Source organism: Cololabis saira, chromosome 21 (genome assembly GCF_033807715.1).
Source record: "Cololabis saira isolate AMF1-May2022 chromosome 21, fColSai1.1, whole genome shotgun sequence".
NCBI classification, from domain to species: Eukaryota; Metazoa; Chordata; class Actinopteri; order Beloniformes; family Belonidae; genus Cololabis; species Cololabis saira.
The window spans coordinates 27383766-27403176 of record NC_084607.1 but is presented as its reverse complement, the minus strand read 5'-3'; the positions used below and the strand labels follow the sequence as shown (position 1 = coordinate 27403176).

The 19411-nt window shown below is 41.8% G+C and overlaps 1 protein-coding gene across 1 annotated transcript; it reads right to left on the bottom strand.

The window, feature by feature from the left end:
• Positions 1–5495: 5495 nt before the first annotated feature.
• On the bottom strand, positions 5496–15481 carry wipi2 (WD repeat domain, phosphoinositide interacting 2). The gene is made up of 12 exons (XM_061711896.1): positions 15268–15481; positions 14396–14478; positions 13788–13957; positions 13499–13595; positions 13087–13184; positions 12761–12853; positions 12574–12644; positions 11881–11994; positions 11616–11780; positions 8726–8833; positions 8511–8608; positions 5496–6918 (listed from the first exon to the last, which is right to left on the bottom strand). The coding sequence occupies exons 1-12, from the start codon at positions 15339–15341 to the stop codon at positions 6806–6808; spliced, it is 1284 nt and encodes a 427-aa protein (XP_061567880.1). The 5' UTR covers positions 15342–15481; the 3' UTR covers positions 5496–6805.
• Positions 15482–19411: the final 3930 nt, after the last annotated feature.

Here is a 19411-nt window from a genome sequence, read left to right as displayed (position 1 = left end):
AGGAAAGCGGTTTGAGTTAATGTCACAGTTCTGAATAAGACTTCTGTTGCTTGAGCTCATACAAACGTTAGATTATTATTTTCCTCTCCCGGGGATGCATCGAGGAGCTGGAGGAGGACGAGCTGGAAACTGAGCACGCCGCAGGAGCCAAGGCACACGCACGATTTGGATCTTTAACAGTTCGTGTTCAGACCGAGATGTTGACCTGCTGAAACTGAGGAGAAGTTGGAGAGGAGGAGGAGGCAGAAATCCAATACGTCTCCACGGCAACGGCAGTCAGAAAAGAAAGTTCCAGCTAGAGAACTTGACCAGGTGAAAAGTTGAGCTGGAGAAGGACAAAGAGGCTGAGGGGCCTTTTGAAGCCGTGGAGAAATCAGAGGTGCAACAGAACCATGTGTGATGAACACGGTGTGGCAGACGCTCCTGTTAATGTGTGGACAGATGCTGAGAGCACATACCTGAAGCTGGAAGATAGAGAGGGGTTCATGCTCGCCAGGTTGAGAGAGAAGATGCTCATTATGCACCTAATCACATACAATTATATAAAACAACATGCTTAAAGGGGACCTATTATGGCATTTAATACTTATTTTAAACAGGCCTTGAATGTCTTAAAAACAAGCTTTTGATTGTTTTTGCTAAATAAATTAGAAATTCCGCCTCTGAGCCATGTCTTTATCATCCCATTCTCTAACCTCATTATCTATGCGGGATTCTGAGTGGGCGGGGCTATGATAATGAGGCACTGTGCTGATTGGCTGCCTGAATGATGGGATACACCGCTACGGAAAAATGGCCGGCTCCGGCCGGCGGAGTTAGTTGTGGGCGCGGTTTCACGCATCGGAGGCCAAACCTCTGCTCCTGTCGTGACGTCACGACGGGAGCAGAATCTGAACGGCTCGTAGATCCACATCAAACCGGACGGCTCATCCGGGCGGCTGTACAGACACTGCAGAATTTGGTTGCTCTCCTCCTTCTCTAAGTTGGCAGGCGGAGGGGAGACCACTTTATATATGTTAAAGCAAGAGAAAACGTGTTTTTCATAATAGGTCCCATTTAAGCATTAATAATGGTTGTTTTATTTAAAGGTATTGTGACATCATTTTTAACATGCTTTTAACACTATTAAAAGTCTTGGCCAACATCCCTCAAATGTGTCTAAAAGAGTGTAACAAGAAAAACTTCACTCCAGTACTCCATTCCTGGCTTTTTATGACGGTGTTTTTTTGCGCGTGAAAAACGCTTCCTTTTCCCCCTTTCCTGTCAATCATTGCCCCGCTCCTCCTCCAAACCTCCTCCAACCCGCGTCGGAGAGTTAAGCCGGGAGCGACAGGCAAAGCATGCACGGAAAAGCAGCACGGCGAAGTAGTCCACCGCAAACAATCATAAAAATAAAGGCATGCAAGCAGCAGTGTCCCCTTATCTTAAGTCCAGTCATTGGCCGCGGGTCTTTTTAGCAGTTGTCCTCCGGTGATGAGAACAAAAGAGGCTCTAAACAGCTCTGTGTTAAGCCTGATTTATGGTTCCGCGTTAAATCGACGCAGAGCCTACGCCATAGGGTTCAGCATACGGTGCGCGTCGCCGCGTAACCCTACGCTGTAGGCTCTGCGTCGGTGTAACGCGGAAACATAAATCAGCCTTTATGGTGCGCTGGAGAGGAGAGGAGGCAGGGAGCTGGGTGGAGGGGGCGGTGATTTAGCGGACCTATACGTAACGATCCGCCACCAAACCAGATGCGCCGTTTTTGCACAGTTATGCGGAAAATCCCAGAAAGCACACAATACACTGAATGTTAAAAGTTTGTTGTTTTTTGGGTGTAATTGATGTCAAGACACCCAACAAAACACAAAAAATCAAGAAAAATGTGTTTTTCATGTCACAATACCTTTAAAGTCATTGCGAGGTTGTGTCAGTGTGTGACATTTCTCCCAGTTTGTGTTTTCTGTTCTGCCCCGCCTGTCTTCCATCTGCCCTGATTGTTCACACCTGTGTCTCGTTACCCCCTTGTGTATATCTGGTCTTGTCTTTCCCTTGCTCCTTGTGGTTCCGTACTGTTTTCTCCGTCCATGTGTCCTGTCAGGTTCTTGGTTTTTGCGCTCGTGTCTTTTGCTAATCCTGCTCTGCTGCGTTTTTGGTTCTTGTTTTTCTTAATAAACCCAGTTTTTTTTTGCAACTCCTGGCTCCTGCTCTCCTGCATTTGGGTCCTCATCCAACCACTCCGTGACAGGTTGAAGTCTATAATGTTAATAGGAAGTTGACACTTAGGCAAGAGACCATCATAACTGGCCAAGCGTTGGGTGAAGAGGTGATGGAGGATGACCAGCTGGATGACCAGCTGGACCGTAGCTGGAGGCAGCTGCTCTATCTTTAGTCAGACCCTTCCATCATCTGGACCTTTCCAAGCCAACCTGATGGGGGTGTGAGTACAACCTCTGCTCATGTCAGATTCTCTGCTTGAGCCATCCATTTGCCCATTTTTGGATAAACCAGGGTTTGGGTTGGGTCCCATCCTAATAAGTCCTGGCCGGGGGCCCAGATTTATCCCATGAATCCCTCCGTGTATCAGCATCTCATCAGGGGCCATTGGACAAACTGTCAAAAGACTGATCTCCTCAGGCAGTGGATGCTCATGTGGAAATGTGAAATAAACTAAAACTATGAGAGGAGGTTGACTCGCCCGTCTCCAAGCTGGGCCGTAGGAGGGGAGAGTGTAGTGCACCGAGTGTTGTAAGAAACAACATCAATAATCAAAGATGAAGCAGGGATTACATTTAGAAAACAAAAGACAGTCATTCTGAGGAGAATAATTGGAAACTCTGTTTCACTAGTCTAGGTGGTCAATCTTTTGTATTTCTTCTTCAAAAAATGTCTAGAAATAAAAATACTGGTTTCAAAGCTCCAAGTCTTTGAGGCTGAATGTGGACCGGTCTTGAATCCCGAGGTCATGTGACCAGTAATAGTTAATCACACTGTTAAATGAATGAAGCTGTAGATTATAAAGACATTTGGTCCAGAAAAGAAGCCACATGCTCCGTTGGTAATCTCAACACTTCCGCTGTGGCATCATTTTGTTCATTTGAGTGTAACATTCACCTTCACCCAGAGATGCATTCATTTTTTATTGATGACGGGATAGTCAGAGCACTGTGTGAAAGTCCTCTTCAACACATCCCGAGCATTTCTAGTGGTGTTTTTCAGTGGCTGCTGTGAAAATGATGCTGAACGGTTTGAGCCTGATGAATCCTGACACTGTCGTCTGGGAATACGTCCCAGCCATCAGGGAAGGAAAAGATAGAGATCTAAAATATCTCTTGATGGAGAGAACGTCTGTGTTGACTTTTTGAGAAGGTTTTATTTCTTGTGTTATTTCTTTAGTCTGCTGAATCACCAAACATCAAAATCAAGTACAGAGTGCAGGTCTCTGTCACGCTGTGATGAAACTGCGACGACAGCAGCGACTGACCTTCCTCACCTGTGAAAGGCTGGGACCTTGAAGACGACACCGTCAGCTCCTGCTGGTCCCAGACCCCCCCGTCACGCTTCATATGGAAATGTATTTATTCCAACTGCAAAATTGATTTTGAACATTTAAAATCATACTGTATCAGTTCGTTCGTTCATTTTGTTTACTTCAAACATGTATAAAAAACAAGAAAAAAGATAAGAAAACAAATACAGGTGGGCATTCCACCACATAAAGAAAAAAAAACAACATCGAAACACATATTTCAGTTACATGTTCGAAAAGGTGGAAGGGGGAAGTATAAACTTATTTAATCCCACCCCCTTTCCACAACTAAACATAAATTATATGTCTGTATTTACTTTTTATACTATTATAAAATATATATATATATATATATATATATATATATATATATATATATATATATATATATATTTATTATTATATTTATACTGTATCAGTTGTGGATGGGATGGAGGGTCAGCAGAGGGATGTTGGACCTGTGTGCAGAGTTGTAACAGTTCTGAATTTTTATTTTATCAGTTTATACTTTTAATCTTATTTTTCAGTTTGTCTGAAGAGAATAAAAACAACGTTAATTCTACCCACAATTCTATTATGTTTCAGTTAGTTTTGCATTGTTAATTTAATTTTTCTATTTAGTTTTATATAAATCTTTTAGTTTTTATTTCTATATCAGTTGACGTGTTTATTCAGTTTCAGTTTTAGTCTTAGTTTTGGTTAACTATAGACACCCTGTGGTTTGAGCCGAGTGAAAACAGACTTGCTCAGCAGATACGTGACTTTTGTTTTCTTGTTATTAAGATTGAGAAAGTCGGGCCACCCCCAGTTTTTAGGGTTTAAAGTGAGATTCTGTTCCCTAAATTAATGTTGACATGAATCTGGATATCGTCCTCTTCTCTGAAAAGGACCTGCTCCAGAGCTCGTCTGAGCAGGGAGTTCCTCTGCTGCCAAACCTGCTCCTCGTGGCGTCCAGATTCCCAGACTTTTATCTTGTAGGTGGGAGGAATTATGCAACATCGCCAGGAGTTTTGCCAACATTCGACGGTTAAGTCCAGAAATATTTGAACAACAACGAAATACTTGTCATTTTTACTAGATGAATGTGAGCCCAGGGTCGTCCACACCTCAGAATTCATCTGGACACGTCTGTCCACCGTCACATAATCAATAAACACCCGTGAGCCTGTTGACCCTGGCAGCCGTGCACGCCCGCGCACATGTCCCATGTTTTCCTTCATGTCTGTATGTGTACTTTTTCTCTTCCCTCCATTTTGATGAAAGTTCAATATAGTTTCATCTGTTCAAGGACTTTTTTTAGGCATTTTCTGGAGAAGTCTGCTCTGGTTTCCTGTTTTTGTACGTTATGGTAAACTCTTTATTTACGTTCGTTGAGGCGTCAGGTCATACCAAAACTGTATATTAGGCCACAACTAAAATTTTTATTATTTATCTTTCTTTATCTTACATTTATGTTGTATTTTTAGCCTAATGACAGCCTCCTTGGACCTCATGTTAACAGTTCCAGTCAAACAGCTGCTAAATATCAACTCAATGACTCCAGACTTTTGATCTGGTTCATTTGTCTTGAAGTAACGAGTCTAAACACTTTGAAGCTCCTGAAAATGTAGATACTTTTGTTAAAATGCAGTCACTCCAGGGAGAACATCCTCCACGCCTACATGGTCCACCAACCCGGAACAGGAATACCAGGTCTGATGCTCTTCATGACCTCCTCCTTCATAACCGTTGTTGTGGAATAGGTCAGAGCTGTACAGGCTTAGATTAGATAAGAAAAATAAAGTATAGCTGATTTACATTCTAATGTTTTATGCATCGACACATATTGTCTTTTTATTTAAGAATAATTAAGCCAAAGTGAAGAAATGTGTCGATACGTCACACGCTACTCCTGATCTTGAACAGCTGAAATGTGAATTTAACTGTTATTAAATATACTATCAATTATATGAGTGGAACAGGGCAAAAAGCACAAACGTCATACATCCATACAGAATTTATTTTCATTTTAGTTTCAGATGACTGTTTCACATTTTGTACAAAATCATTAGAAAATTCCTGACGCTTCAAAATCCCACGGCTAATCCTTTTCATGGGCCTCAGACGCCGAAGGATTAATAGCAGATCATGCAGCGTCCTGGACCGGTTGACGGGGCTCAGCCTGACCTCCACATCCATCAAATTACAAGCCGCTGTTCGCTCCGTGGTCCAAATCCCACAACCTAAGAACTGGGCCCGGCTACGTCTCGCCACATCTAGTATTGTACAGAGTAGAAATACAGTAGGAGGGGGAGCGAGGAGACGTTTGTAACGGCCGTCCTCAGCTCGGCAACATCCAGCCGCGCGTTTTAGATGTTTTAGATGTATGGGCACAGTACCACGTCAACAACACCATGCATGTTTTCAAACGCATGACACATCATTGGTTATATTTAGTCATGAAGATTTTAAAAATGATCATTAATATCAGAGGTTAAAAATCAACCAATGACTGCAGGCCTGAGGAGGGGGAGGGTGGAGCGGGTGGGAAGGTCCACTGAGCCTCTGATTAGATGAGGTAAAAGTGAGTGGGGGGCAGGTGGAGCCTAAATACTAGATGTTTTGCTAATGTACATGCCCAGCACACACACACACGCACACAATTTAAGTATGAGCACAAGCACACAAACACACACTTATTCTGACGCCTCTGCCTCAAAAGTCTTTTCTGCACAAACTTGACTGATGCCGCTCTCTTTCCCGGTCAGTGTGAGTCTGTGTGCGACGCAGGAAAGGGCTGAGTATGTGCACGTGCCTGATGGAGACCCAACAGCTGACAACAGATTTTACTTCCCAAAGACTTTTTCCGACCTCTTCGCGAGGAGAAACCACGCCACTGGGGCAGAGAGGCACTTGCACAATCACTTGCAGTTTACACAGTGCTTGCATCAGTGTCCGTGTCCTAAAAAGACACATGGCTACATGGTTGTTTTTTTTGTCGTTTTGAAACACACTCACACTCGAAGGGACTCATTTTCACACTGGAACATGGTTTTAAGCGATTGGCACATGTACATGCAAAGCTTCAGTTTTGGCCAGCACAGGCAAAACGGAGGGGAAGAGGGAGGAGGGCGGGGAAAGACAGACGCGTATGCGGACAGGAAAACGCACAAATAGACCGACAGGCAGGTTCTTGCAGACCCACCCCCTCCCCCATCTTTGATCCTGTCCCTGCCCCCCCCACACACACCTCCCGTGTGTCATATATTTCTAGCAGCGGAGGAGCCCTCTGATTGGTGGGTACAGCCGTCCATGGAGTCAGTCAGTTTCAAGGATGAGCGGCGGCTGCTCGTTCTCCTCGTCCAGGCGCAGGTCGCTGAGGTCCTCGTCAAGCCCCGCCCCGCCCACGGCTCCCTGTTCTTCGCAGTAACCTAGGAAACAAGTGAAATGCTGTGATAAACGGCACTGTAAGACTTCTGCACAACATTAACACAACATCCCACCATCTATACCAGGGGTCGGCAACCCAAAATGTTGAAAGAGCCATACTGGACCAAAAACAGAAAACAAAAACAAAGATGTCTGGAGCCGCAAAAAAATAAAAAGTCTTGTATAAGCCTTAGAATGAAGGCAAATGGCAAAAGGCGAAATGTTGGGAAAAAAGTCGAAATGTTGAAGAAAAAAAAAGTCGAAATGTCGAGAAAAAAAGTCGAAATGTCGAGATTAATGTTCAAGTACAATCTCGAGAAAAAAGTAGAAATGTTGAGAAAAAAGTCGAAATGTTGAGAAAAAAGTAGAAATGTAGTGAAAAAAGTGGAAATGTCGAGATTAATGTTGAAGTACAATCTCGAGAAAAAAGTGGAAATGTCGAGAAAAAAGTCGAAATGTTGAGAAAAAAGTCGAAATGTTGAGAAAAAAGTCGAAATGTTGAGAAAAAAAAGTCGAAATGTCGAGAAAGAAAGAAAAGAAAAAAAAGAGAAAAAAAAAGGAAAAAAGCAAAAAAGAAGAAAAAAAAGGCAAAAAAGAAAAAAAGTCAAACATTTCATTTTTGAAAAAGCTCCAGGGAGCCACTAGGGCTCTAGAGCCGCGGGTTGCCGAGCCCTGATCTATACCATCCGGCTCGGATTTGGTAAAAGACCTGATCTGATTGTCAGCATGTATTGATTGATTTTTGGAGGAGAGTTGTGCCCAGACGGAAAACCTTATCGTCCAACTGTCTAAAACATACAATCATCCAAAACATAAAGCTTTGTTGTCATTAAAAGCTCTAAACTTTCATTTCTGATTTGTGCGTCCTCGTTCATGTTGCTCGCAAACATATACCGCTAAGATCATCATGTGAAAACAATCTTTACGGAGTGTTTTTTACCTCTTGGCTTTTCTATTTGAGAAACATATTTATACTATTCTCTTTAACTGAAAAGAATAACAAAGGTTTTGCTCTTCATAAACCTGACTAACTGGCGGCTCTCTCTGTGAGCGTCCGTTACATTTGCATTTCTCTCTGTTCAGTCATCACGGTGCTCCAAAACAGTGCCACTGATTAAGGAGTGTTTCCTTGCTCTCAAAAATACCAAAAAAGTAAGCAATTTGTTTCTTGCTGTGTGAGCAAACCTCAAAGAGTAAACTAAGCAGTGTTTAACTGTTTTCCATTTTTGTGGTTTAAATTTAAAGTTTCACACAGACACCAGTGTGAAACTTCAGTCTAACAGTTCACAGCTCATCAGCTGAAGATAAAAATGCAGTCCATCATAACATGTATGTGACATTTCCCATCACAAATGAACAATTAATTAATATTTAACGAGATTTAAATGAAGCTGAATTTTCAAAAGAAAAAAATAAAATAAAAACCTCTCAACAGACTGAAGTCTCTATCCCATCTCTTGCTCTTATGTTATTATCTCAACAGGACACGACTGTCCATATCAGTTCCAAGACAGTTTGGAAGGTAGAATAATGTGATAATTACCAACTGTGAAGAAATTAAGAACCTTTAAAATGTTAGGAAATGTGCACCTACCTTTACTGACAGCAGCACTATATGTTTGGGCCACAAGGGGGCGATCATGTGTCCCCTGCTCAAGGATTTCATTGGGAGGTTCAGTGCTGCTGTCTAACCTGAGATTAGTGACAAAAGTGCTCAGTTAAACTTCAAAATTAGTAGCTTAAAAAATAAATAAATACTGATAAAAATCAGTGCTTCAGTATCTTTCATGGAAGGTGTTTGTGCTTCACCTGTGCTGCTTCATGAGTGTACATTCTCCTCCCTCTTGTGGATCCAAGTTGTAAAGATACAAGTAACCATCGGCTGCTGCAACCAACAACCTGGGAATCTTCTGAATCCTGATTTAAAACACGGAAAAATAAAGATGAGCAAATTCTTATGTAAGTTTAATGATGAAATTCAGTTATAGCTGACAAAGCTTTTACACTGGTCACAACTCCATATAAGACAGCAGATATGAAGACTTCCCATTTTTTTTTTTTGTGGATTACACATCAGACAAAATCCCTGGCAGCAGACCATTATTCATAATCTATTTTTGGTTATTAATTGCAAAACTTGGCAGCTGCTACGCACACAGACACCAGCAGACACCGTCAGTGCTTCAACTGCACATGTATTGTTAGCCATGTCTGATATAAGGAAGTGCAAAGAGGTTACAGAGGTTAAGATGAATAAAAGAACATCCATGAATCTTTTAAGTCATGTGCAAATCAAGATTGAGTTCAGGACAAATTTTCATGACCTCTCAGCTTTAGATATAAGCAGCAAATGCAGCTCTGAGAGCAGACGGAGGCTTTCATGTTTCCCTGATTTTACTTAATCTCAGGTCTTTTCCGTTTCAAATGCAGACACCACAGCTCTACATGTTCAAACGCACCCAAACAAAAGTTCTGTTTAATTACGAAAAGTCACTTTTTTCCTTTACTATTTTGACATGATTTTGTTTTTATTACAATTTCCTTCAAAAGCAGAAAGGTTATCAACTTTGCAACAGAATACTGTTTAACAAGTATGAGCTTTTGCACACTTTCATTGTTTCGGTCAGAAGGACTGCGAGGCAAAAAACGTTCACAGGGTTCATACACATTTTAACCAACAAATTTCCGTGACTTTCCCATGACTTGGCAGCAAGTTTCCATGACCTCTAAAACATCAATGTATGAATGAAATATAGGAATAAAACGATGTAAAAAGTCACTACAGTGAAGATCTAATGACAATAATGGTTTTATACAAAATAAACATTTGTTTAAACTAACACTGATATACCACAAATATGTTGTAGTATATGTAGTATATGTTTTATAGTAATCTAATATAACTGTAATAATAATCGATCTGCATGATGCGCAAGATGCTAGGCACGTCACGCGTGAGAACGCGCAAGACTTTGATACGAAATATTTATTGATCAATTTTAAATCTACCTTATAGGCTGTTATAACTAAATGTTATCATAAAGTGAGAAAAAAAAATGTCCTGACTTTTCCAAAACTTTTGTGGTGAACTTATGTTTCCAAAACTTTTCCCGGCCTTGAAAATTACATTTTCAAATTCCATGACTTTTCCAGGTTTTTTCAAAACGTATGAACCCTGTGTTCAGCTCCTTGAGTAGTCCATCCTATGTTTGTTTTTTTTTTTTTTTTACTGTTAATCATGTTGTAGGAGTCCTCTTTTTTTAAAGATTTTTTTGGGCTCTAGTGGCCCTTTATTGAAGTAGCAGACAGGAAGTGGGTAGAGAGAGAGAATGGGGATGACATACAGCAAAAGGTGTGCAGGCTGGGATTCAAACCTGCGACTGCTGCAGGAGGACTGTAGCCTCAGAATATGAGCCGCTTGCTTAACCCACTGCACCACCGAGCGGCTCGGGAGTCCTCTTTTAAACAAGCAGTTTGATGTTTGCTTCTAGTATGAAATGTTATTTAACTGTACCCATTTTAAATGTTCTCTTTGAGCCACAACGTTCAATCAGTTGGAGACTTTGTGAAAGTCTGCGTCTATTTTCGTAGTCTCAGTTATTTGTTTCCAAAGTGTATCAGACTTGTTCAGATGTTCTTTCACAAGCGTGTGCTGTTGAGTTTGGTGGTCAGGACACAGGAAAAGTTTTCATTTAGTAACTCTCCAAAAGAGTATATCTTTTTCGAGCCTTGTGGCTCATAGAGCCGGTGTTTAGCGCCGGTTTTCTGTAGCACAAACGAACAGGTGGTAACCACCCCCAGGATAGGACGCTAGTCTATCGCTGGATACTTCCCCTAGCAAAGCTAGGTACCCATTCATACACCTGGGTGAAGTGAGGAAAGCCGAGAGTAAAGCATCTTTCCCAAGGATGCACAAAGTGACGCCAGTGCCAGGGTTTGAAGCCACCACCTTCGGATCATGAGCCCGAAGCCCCAACCACGAGGCCACTCCGGTCCTTTCCAAAAGATATTCACCAATTTCAAATTTCTTAGCCGATTTTGATGTTGATTTTCTTAAGGTTTGGTTTGCCAATACTACTTTTTAAGGTTGTGCATTTGATGCATGTACTGAGCTAAAAAATACGAGTCTGAATCAGCTGATGTCAGAAACTCCGACTGGCCGCCATCGGTCAGCCAATCAGACGAACAGACAGCAAATTCCGATCGCCAGCCCGTCAATTTGTGCATCTTTTTTAGATAATAGCTCACATTCCCTTTTCAATCAATGTTAAATTTGTGCATGTGTTATTGCACCGTAACAGAGTCTCAGATAAGCTCTTCAAAGCGTGAAGTTAACTTTCCAGCAATGCTTCAGAGTGGTTCTCTGGAAAAGATGTCTTTCCAAGTTAGAAGAGAAGAGCGGTTCCTGGTCTTACTGTGATTATGAGTTACTGGAGGTTCAAAACGGAAATTCTAGTTGTATATAAAGTTAAATTCATCAGAGCTTGCTATTAAACTGGTTATGCATGATAAGACATTCATTCTGCTAAAAATGTTCATCACCAACTTCATACCTTCCTTTTGATCAGTTCATCTCATGTTCACTTTACTGGAAACAGTAGTGGGAATTTCCACCAAACCGTTGCCCAAACTACTGCATGTGATCTTAAACATTTATTTCAGCATTTGTGAGCGGTGTTTGTAGTGTGTGTGCGCTTACACAGCTAAGGCGCAGATGTTCTTATGTCCGCAGAAAGGCAGACGTACAGTGGCGAAGGCTCTGCCCTGGGTGAACATTTCTGTGACCTGGGAAGGCAGGTAGGTGGTGGACGCCATCAGGACCTTCCCCAGGTAGCCGCCCCATGTGGTGGGCTCTTCGGCTGGCCTGAACACACGCAAACACCAAGGAGAGGTTTGCCTTTTTGTTCTGAGCGAGGGACGAACGGTGTACGTTGAGGAACAGTTTTCAGTACAGTGGTACTTACACATACTTATCCTTCTGTGTCTCTAGTTTGAAAATGTGGACCGTCTCTGTGTTGCTGGAGGCAGAAAGGTACAAGCCTTCCATACTGAACGCCAACGAGCAAATGTTCACACACCTGAGACGAGGAGCACACGTTAACAGATGGGCTGGTGAATGCAACCATGCTTAAAGGGGACCTGTTATGAAAAAACACGTTTTCTATTGCTTTAACATATATAAAGTGGTCTCCCCTCAGCCTGCCAACTCAGAGAAGGAGGAAAGCAACCAAATTCTGCAGTGTCTGTACAGCCGCAGTGTGATGTGGATCTACGAGCCGTTCAGATTCTGCGCCCGTCATTACGTAACGACGGGCGCGATTTACATATCCGATGCGTGAAACCACGCCCACAACTAACTCCGCCGGCCGGAGCTTCTGCCATTTTTTGGTAGCGGTGTATCGCGTCATTCAGGCAGCCAATCAGCACAGAGCCTCATTATCATAGCCTCCCTGCCCACTCAGAATCCCTCATAGATAATGAGGTTAGACACTGGGATGATAAAGACATGGTTTAGAGGCTGAATTTCTAATGTATTTAGCAAAAACAATCAAAAGCCTGTTTTTAAGACATTCAAGGCCTGTTTAAAATAGGTATTAGATGCCATAATAGGTCCCCTTTAAGCAAAACTCAAGCATGTCGATCATCAAATCCTCTACCTCTTGACTCCTCGCCGAAACTCAAAGAGCTTCTGTCCCTCTGGGATGGAGAAGACACGGATCACTGTGCCCTGGGGGGGAAGTGAAAGACACAATACAGACGCAAAGTTACAACACTTGAACAAGGAAGCAAACATGATAATCTTCACCTACTACACGAATCGCAGACCACTGCTTTGGGGGATACCTTCTCTGAGGCTGTGGCCAGTTTGGTGCCACTTGCGTCGAAAGCCAGAGCCGCTAATGGGCTGTCATGGGCTGGAATCATATTTGCTGCCCGCTGGAAAACAAAGAAACCCCCCCTGTGAGATTTAGCACTTCAGAATAACAGTTAATGAACCAAAAAACTGACAGAAACCGTGTCACAACTATACAAATGTATCTACATGTTTGTCTTTATATAAAGAATTAGCACTGAAATACAAAAACCAAACAGGAGTTGGTGAAAATATTCAATCACAAGTCTAACATAAAGTTAGGAAAGCAGGCGTTACTGTGTTTGTGTTCACCTACCAGGTTGACTGTGTCAAACACCTGGACTTCTCCTATCGTTGCACTGCCTGGATATGCCAGGTAACAATTATCATTGCTGATGGAGAGGGCACACAATCCTACAGAGAAACGAGTGGAAAGACAGACTTGTTAAAGAAGAAAGACAAAGAGACCTGAGCAGACTGGGGGCTGTTTTTGCTGAGCTTGTTAAAAAAGTGAAACTGAAAGCCAAATAAGGATAAACACACTTGGGGAAAAAACAGTAACCTATGTGATTCTGATATTTCCTCCAACACTTCTTCTTTGCTTGTTTGTCACAGACCTCAAACAGCAGTCTGGCATCTCATTATTCTGAATAGTTATTTATAGATCTTCTCCGTTTCATTGTTGTTTTGTCTAGGTGGCAGAGAGAGACGTGCTTCTTCCAGCTCACCTGAAGGGTTGGGAGGAGTCTCTCTGATAGTGTGTAGCACTTTCATGTCTCTGATGTTGTGAATGTAAAGCGATTCCTCCAGACATACTATCAGCCTCTGCAGAGAAATGTCACCACATCAGCACTCCTGCCAAACAACTGATCAAACATTATGCCGGGCTCCTTCATTAGTACAAAAAAGAAAACAACAGTAATTGCTTCATCTGTGAAGCAATTCCTGTTGTTTTGGTTGGTTCATATATTTCGGTGAGGTCTGACAGACAGAAACTCTTCACCCTCCTCTTCCTACCTGTCTGTTGAGTTTGACAGCCAATATGGTGTTTGAATATGAGTAGTTGCAGATTTCAGTTCCCTTCTTGAAGTGACAGACTTTGAGCTTCCTAGGGGCCTTCAGGCTCACGATGGCCACAAGGCTGCTGGAGAACAGACGCTCCACTATACACACATCCTCCGTGTCAGCTGCAGGGACACACACACACACACAAAATACACATAGATACATATCTATACACCACCTCACAGTGTTTACACATTCACATTTTCTTATTTGATCAATGTGATGTAAAATAAAAGTGAAACCGAAACTATGAGATTTTTTTTTTCAGCTTTCTGTTGGAAACCAACATCTGTGACACCTTGTTAGCAATATCAGCTAAGCTTAAATCCATTTTATAGAAAGAAAAGAGGCTAAATATGCGGACGGGTGTTATCTATGTTTATAGTAAAGTGATTGCACCCTGTCTCAAACAAATACATGGCTGAGCAACAATACTACACAACAATGAGTGTTTTTTGAAGTGGGTTTGTAGTCATTAACACTACTATTTCAAGCTGTCTCCAAACTGGCAAACACTAGGTAGGATGAAAAAGCAAGAACAGAGCTTAAACAATACTTACTACATTCATATATCTGCTCCAATTTGTCCACAGAGGACAGGGAGAAAAACTTGTATCCTGATTTGGTGCCAACAGCCAAGGACCTAGATAAACACCAGAAACACAACACACAGCTGCAGTGACATCACAATATTTTTGCCATTGAACTATGACATGATATATATATATATATATATATATATATATATATATATATATACAAATATATTATAAATATGATCCATAAATGCTCGGTCCCTGACTGAGACGGTGGTCACACAACTATGGAGATTTTGCAATAACACCAGGCCTTTTGTTCAGATCACTTCTTTATTAGTTAAAATGTATTAGTGGGCTTATTTAAAATAGTTCAATAAATAAAGTTAAATAAATAAATAAATAAGCAAAGTGATCGGGTTTGAGAGTGATGGCAACGTCCAGCTCTGAAAACGTCAGCCATTCAACTCTGTGGTTACAGTTATGCTTAATTACTTTCATTTCAGCCACTTCTGGCTACAAGTTAAACATCTCAATCCCAAACCTCCCACTACACGGAGACCAACTCGGATGTAAATGCGGATAAAGTTCCTCTGGACACACATGATCGTGCTAACTGCGGAGCTAGGCTGGTGTGATGGTGTAAAATGTTCCCTGTTTAACAGAGTTTCAGACTATAGTCTCGTCCCCGACACCAAACATCCCCCTGGTGTTTGACACGGAGACCTGTCACCCCGTTACCCGGGCCTGACACCTGCTGCCCGGGCCGATTCACGTCCTTTAGCCCGGGCAGCAGCTTCCAGGCCCACGGATCCGCGGCCTTTCCTGGGCGTCTCCCCGGCCTCCCCTCGCCCTCCGCCGGGCCCCTCCCCGGCCTCTCCCCGGCCCTGTCTTACGTGTTGTCCTGGTTAAAGTTGGCGAAGAGGAGCTGGCTTCCGCCGGCATCCCCGCTCTGACTGGCCAGGTTCATGGGCTCGGCATCGACATATACAGCTCCGGTCGGAATGGCAGCAGCTAATGGAGCGGGTTCTGGGCCAGGTGTGGATCTCAGGTGCGCGTCCTGCTGCAGCTCCGGTGTCGTGGTTGTTGTTGTTGTCACAGCGAGGTCGCTCGCCGCCACTGCGCATGCTCAGAGCAGACGGCGTGCATCGCCCTTAAAGGGCCAGCAACATTCACCCGCAATGACAACGATAAACACGAATGTTGTCAGTAAAGCCAACCACGACAACGATCGCCAACGGTGAATTTTGTTTTATTTGTATTACAATTTTATTTAGATAAATGACAAAAAAGGGGAAAAAAATGACATACAGAAGCATAGTATTTCATTTGTTGTGCCACCGCCCTCCACCGTCAGCATGGGGAAACAACATCTCAAATGAATATGCTGCTGTTTTGATAGTTTTGATTGCATTAATTAAGCATATTTGATTAGACAATGTCAACATAGAAAGAATACTAATATTTATCAAAAATTTACAGCACAACTAATATCCAATGAGCTGGTAGAATTTCTCTGTTGATTTTCTGATATAGGACTTGTTTTTGTACAAATGTAGCCTTCCATATATATTTTTTTTATTTTCCTTTTCTGCCACCTATCATCCAAACCAAATACTGTATAAACAAAAGGCCTGACCGGACTTCATATGTAATTTTAAAAGATGCTTTCTTTAATAGTTTGATTTTGTGATTATTCCTGTGTATTGTTTTGGGTAATTTACTCTGTCCATGCTTTTAAAAGCCTTCACTTTATCAGATGTATATTTTATTGAATAAACAAATATACCTTTTAAAATATTTCGTATGTGCCAAATATCATCAAATGCCAAGGGCTGTTTTTGTCTATATAATGAATTGTTTACAAGACATGTATTACATAAGGTATTATATAATCATAAATATAATAATGCCACTTACTCTTAGAAGTTTTGCCAAACAGAAATTGCATAAGTTGGCTCAGTATTGCTCTGGGCAACTGGTACAATTTGTGTTGTGTAAGTCGACATAGACTGATTTAAAGGAATATCAAAACACTTTAAGGTATGAACATAAAAACATGACATACCAATATGTTTAGTCAAGGCATGCTGTAGACCAAAAGGTAGCATAAAATCATTAACATGCGAGATAACTTATTAAAGCAAAAACATAGTGGGTTAAATCATTTTCATAAAAACAGCTTTAAAGGCACTATACAGTATGTATTAATACTAGTTTAATGATTTATGTAAAGCACTTTGAATCTTCTTGCATGTGAAATGTGCTACACAAATAAACGTGCCTTGCCCTTTGACCACATGGGGGCAACATACAAGTAAGTTAAAAGCAGTTACTCAACATGCATACGTATCTGTACTTGTATTGTAATGTACTGGTGGCACAGTGGGATCAAGTAAATCTCCCACATTTTGCATCAACAAGCAGAAGTAATGATGGAAGACAAATTAGTACAAGAGAAAATTCTAGCTTCATTTTTGTGTAGCAATATTTTAATTTAAAACGTTTTCATGTGAGAATGCAGTTAGTGTAATGTTAACATTAGTTTTGAAAACAGAGCTTTTTTCATCCTATCTCCGACAAACTATATTTATAACACAGCAGGAATACAGAAGCATAAAACCCTCTTAATAAACCCATTAAATACATAAATGAATAAATGTCAACATATTTTATTTGGAGTCCAATTAATGTTCAGAGTGTCTGTTTTATATTCATATCTCTCTCATTTTCAAAAACTAACTGCTGCCCCACTTGCGAGGAACAGAATTCACGTCATTCACGTCAAGTTCTTGTGTTCCTGCCAAGTATGAAGTCCACAAGTCCAAACTCTGGCCGTTGTGAAACAGTTCATGTTCCAGCCTGTGTGGGACACTGACTGTAAAATGTACTTCTCGGTGGTTTTACACGTCGTGTTTGGCTGTCCAGACAGGATCCCGAAACAGACTGTAGAGAAATGAGAGCTCCAGTCTAGACCAGAAACACATGACCTCCACAATCAATCACTTAACACTGAACTGTCAGTGTTTTTTGTCAACAATTTAGATCTATAAGCCCCCACGTGGCCAGAAGGGGTATTGCTACATCCATCCATCCATCCATCCATCCATTTTCTACACCCGCTTAATCCTGTACAGGTCACGGGGGTCTGCTGGAGCCTTTACCAACTCATCACAGGCAAAGGACAGGGGGACACCTGGACAGGTTGCTAGTTTATCACAAGGCCACATATATACAACAACCGTGCACGCTCACACTCACGCCTACGGGCAATTTAGAATTGTCAATAAACCTAACATGCATATTTTTGGACTGTGGGAGGAAGGGACAACAAGCAGGCCCTGCACCGTATATAAGTGTTGCAGATCAATCAATCAATCAATCAATCAATCAAACTTTATTTATAAAGCACTTTTCATACATATATGTAGCACACAGTGCTTTACGTGTTTTAAAAAAATAATGTGGCTGCCCTCATTTAAGATGCTAGTTAGTGCATAAGTCCATGATCTAATCGTGTTTTGACACCAGTTATTTCTCTTTTTGTTAATGTTCAAAAACTCCAGCAAGATGAATCTGTAATAATTTTGATCGAGCCACTGAAATTTCAATCATGACCCTTTGATCTTCATATAGTTGTTAGTTTTTAATTGAGTACTAGAGATAAGAGGCGTTCACCACAAACTGGGAGACAGATGTTCAGTCAATACGCAAAACTTCATTAACTCTCTGTCCTAACGTGTGTTTAGCAGATGTTACCTGGCTGTCAGCTGTGTGTCACTGCTCTGGATGTTACAACACCATGTTTACTGCCTCTCCTCATCACACCTGCCTTGGTTTGAGCGTTCTGCTCCGAGCATCACAACTTCTGCATTAAGCACCAGTGTCTGCTGCCATCTGACGAGGTCGGAGGAGTGAGATGAGAAGCGGGCACAGAGCGGCGAAGCCCCAACTGAAAGGTTACTGAGGGTCTGAGTGTGTTTGTCTTTCAGTGGAACCTGAAAAGTGAATTGGCAGACAGAGAAAGCCTCTCTGAAGCGATAGTGAGCCAGGATGTGACAGAACAAAGGGAGGATGTGGAGCTGAGACGCAGCTGAGACAGGCAGCTAGCTGGCACAATTATTTAGAGAGGAAAGAGGCAATGAAATGGCAACAAACCCTGGAGGGAAAAAAGCTAAATTTAGTCAAAATCAGTCAGTTGTGATGAATATAAGCGTGTACAGTGAGGATTAATAAGCATTACTGAGTGTTTTATTCAACTTGGCATATTAATTAGATGATTACAGCTTCTGCTCTTCTGTATCTGATTGTAATAATGATAATTATTGCTCATCTTAAAGGCCTACCGTGGAGAATTCAGCATGCATTTATCTTTGGATCGAGCTTTGATTGCTCTGGCTTCTTTGCATTTCTGACTCAGCTGTGTCCTTTGGTCCAGTTCACTCTTTCCAGGGACGGAGTGGTCCCTGCTCCTCCTGAGGTCTGTCAGCACAGGCACCGGTCCAAACCGGAGTTTCCAAACAAACACGACAGTCAGAAGCAGACAGATGGGGTTTGTCAACATGAAGCAAAGCTGCTTTTGCAGCTGTAGAGTTTTAAATATGGTGATAATGAGGAGGATGACGGATTCTTGGGAACAAATACAACTTTGGCTGTTTGCCCGTTGTCATTGATACTGACGCTTATCTGTTACCCCAGCAGGAGTAAATGTGTCACATGTTTTGCATGCAGTGTGGAAACGTGTTTGGATGTCACTGTGTTTGCATATTGTATCTGCTCTGTGTCCCAGCTGCTGTGCGGTGCCACGACCGGCTTCTGCTGCCCACTGTTATTGTTGGATAATGTTTAATTTTCCATTGACCTGTGTTTGAAGAGCTACAAAATGAAGCTCTGACAAACACACAAAGTTCATTTTAATATGAAGATATAAAATGAACTTCTGAAATGTTGCCTTTAAACACACAATATTATTCTTAGTGGAGAGCAGAGTGAGAAATAACAAAGAACCAAAGAAAGCGAATGGATCAGCTCTATATGCTT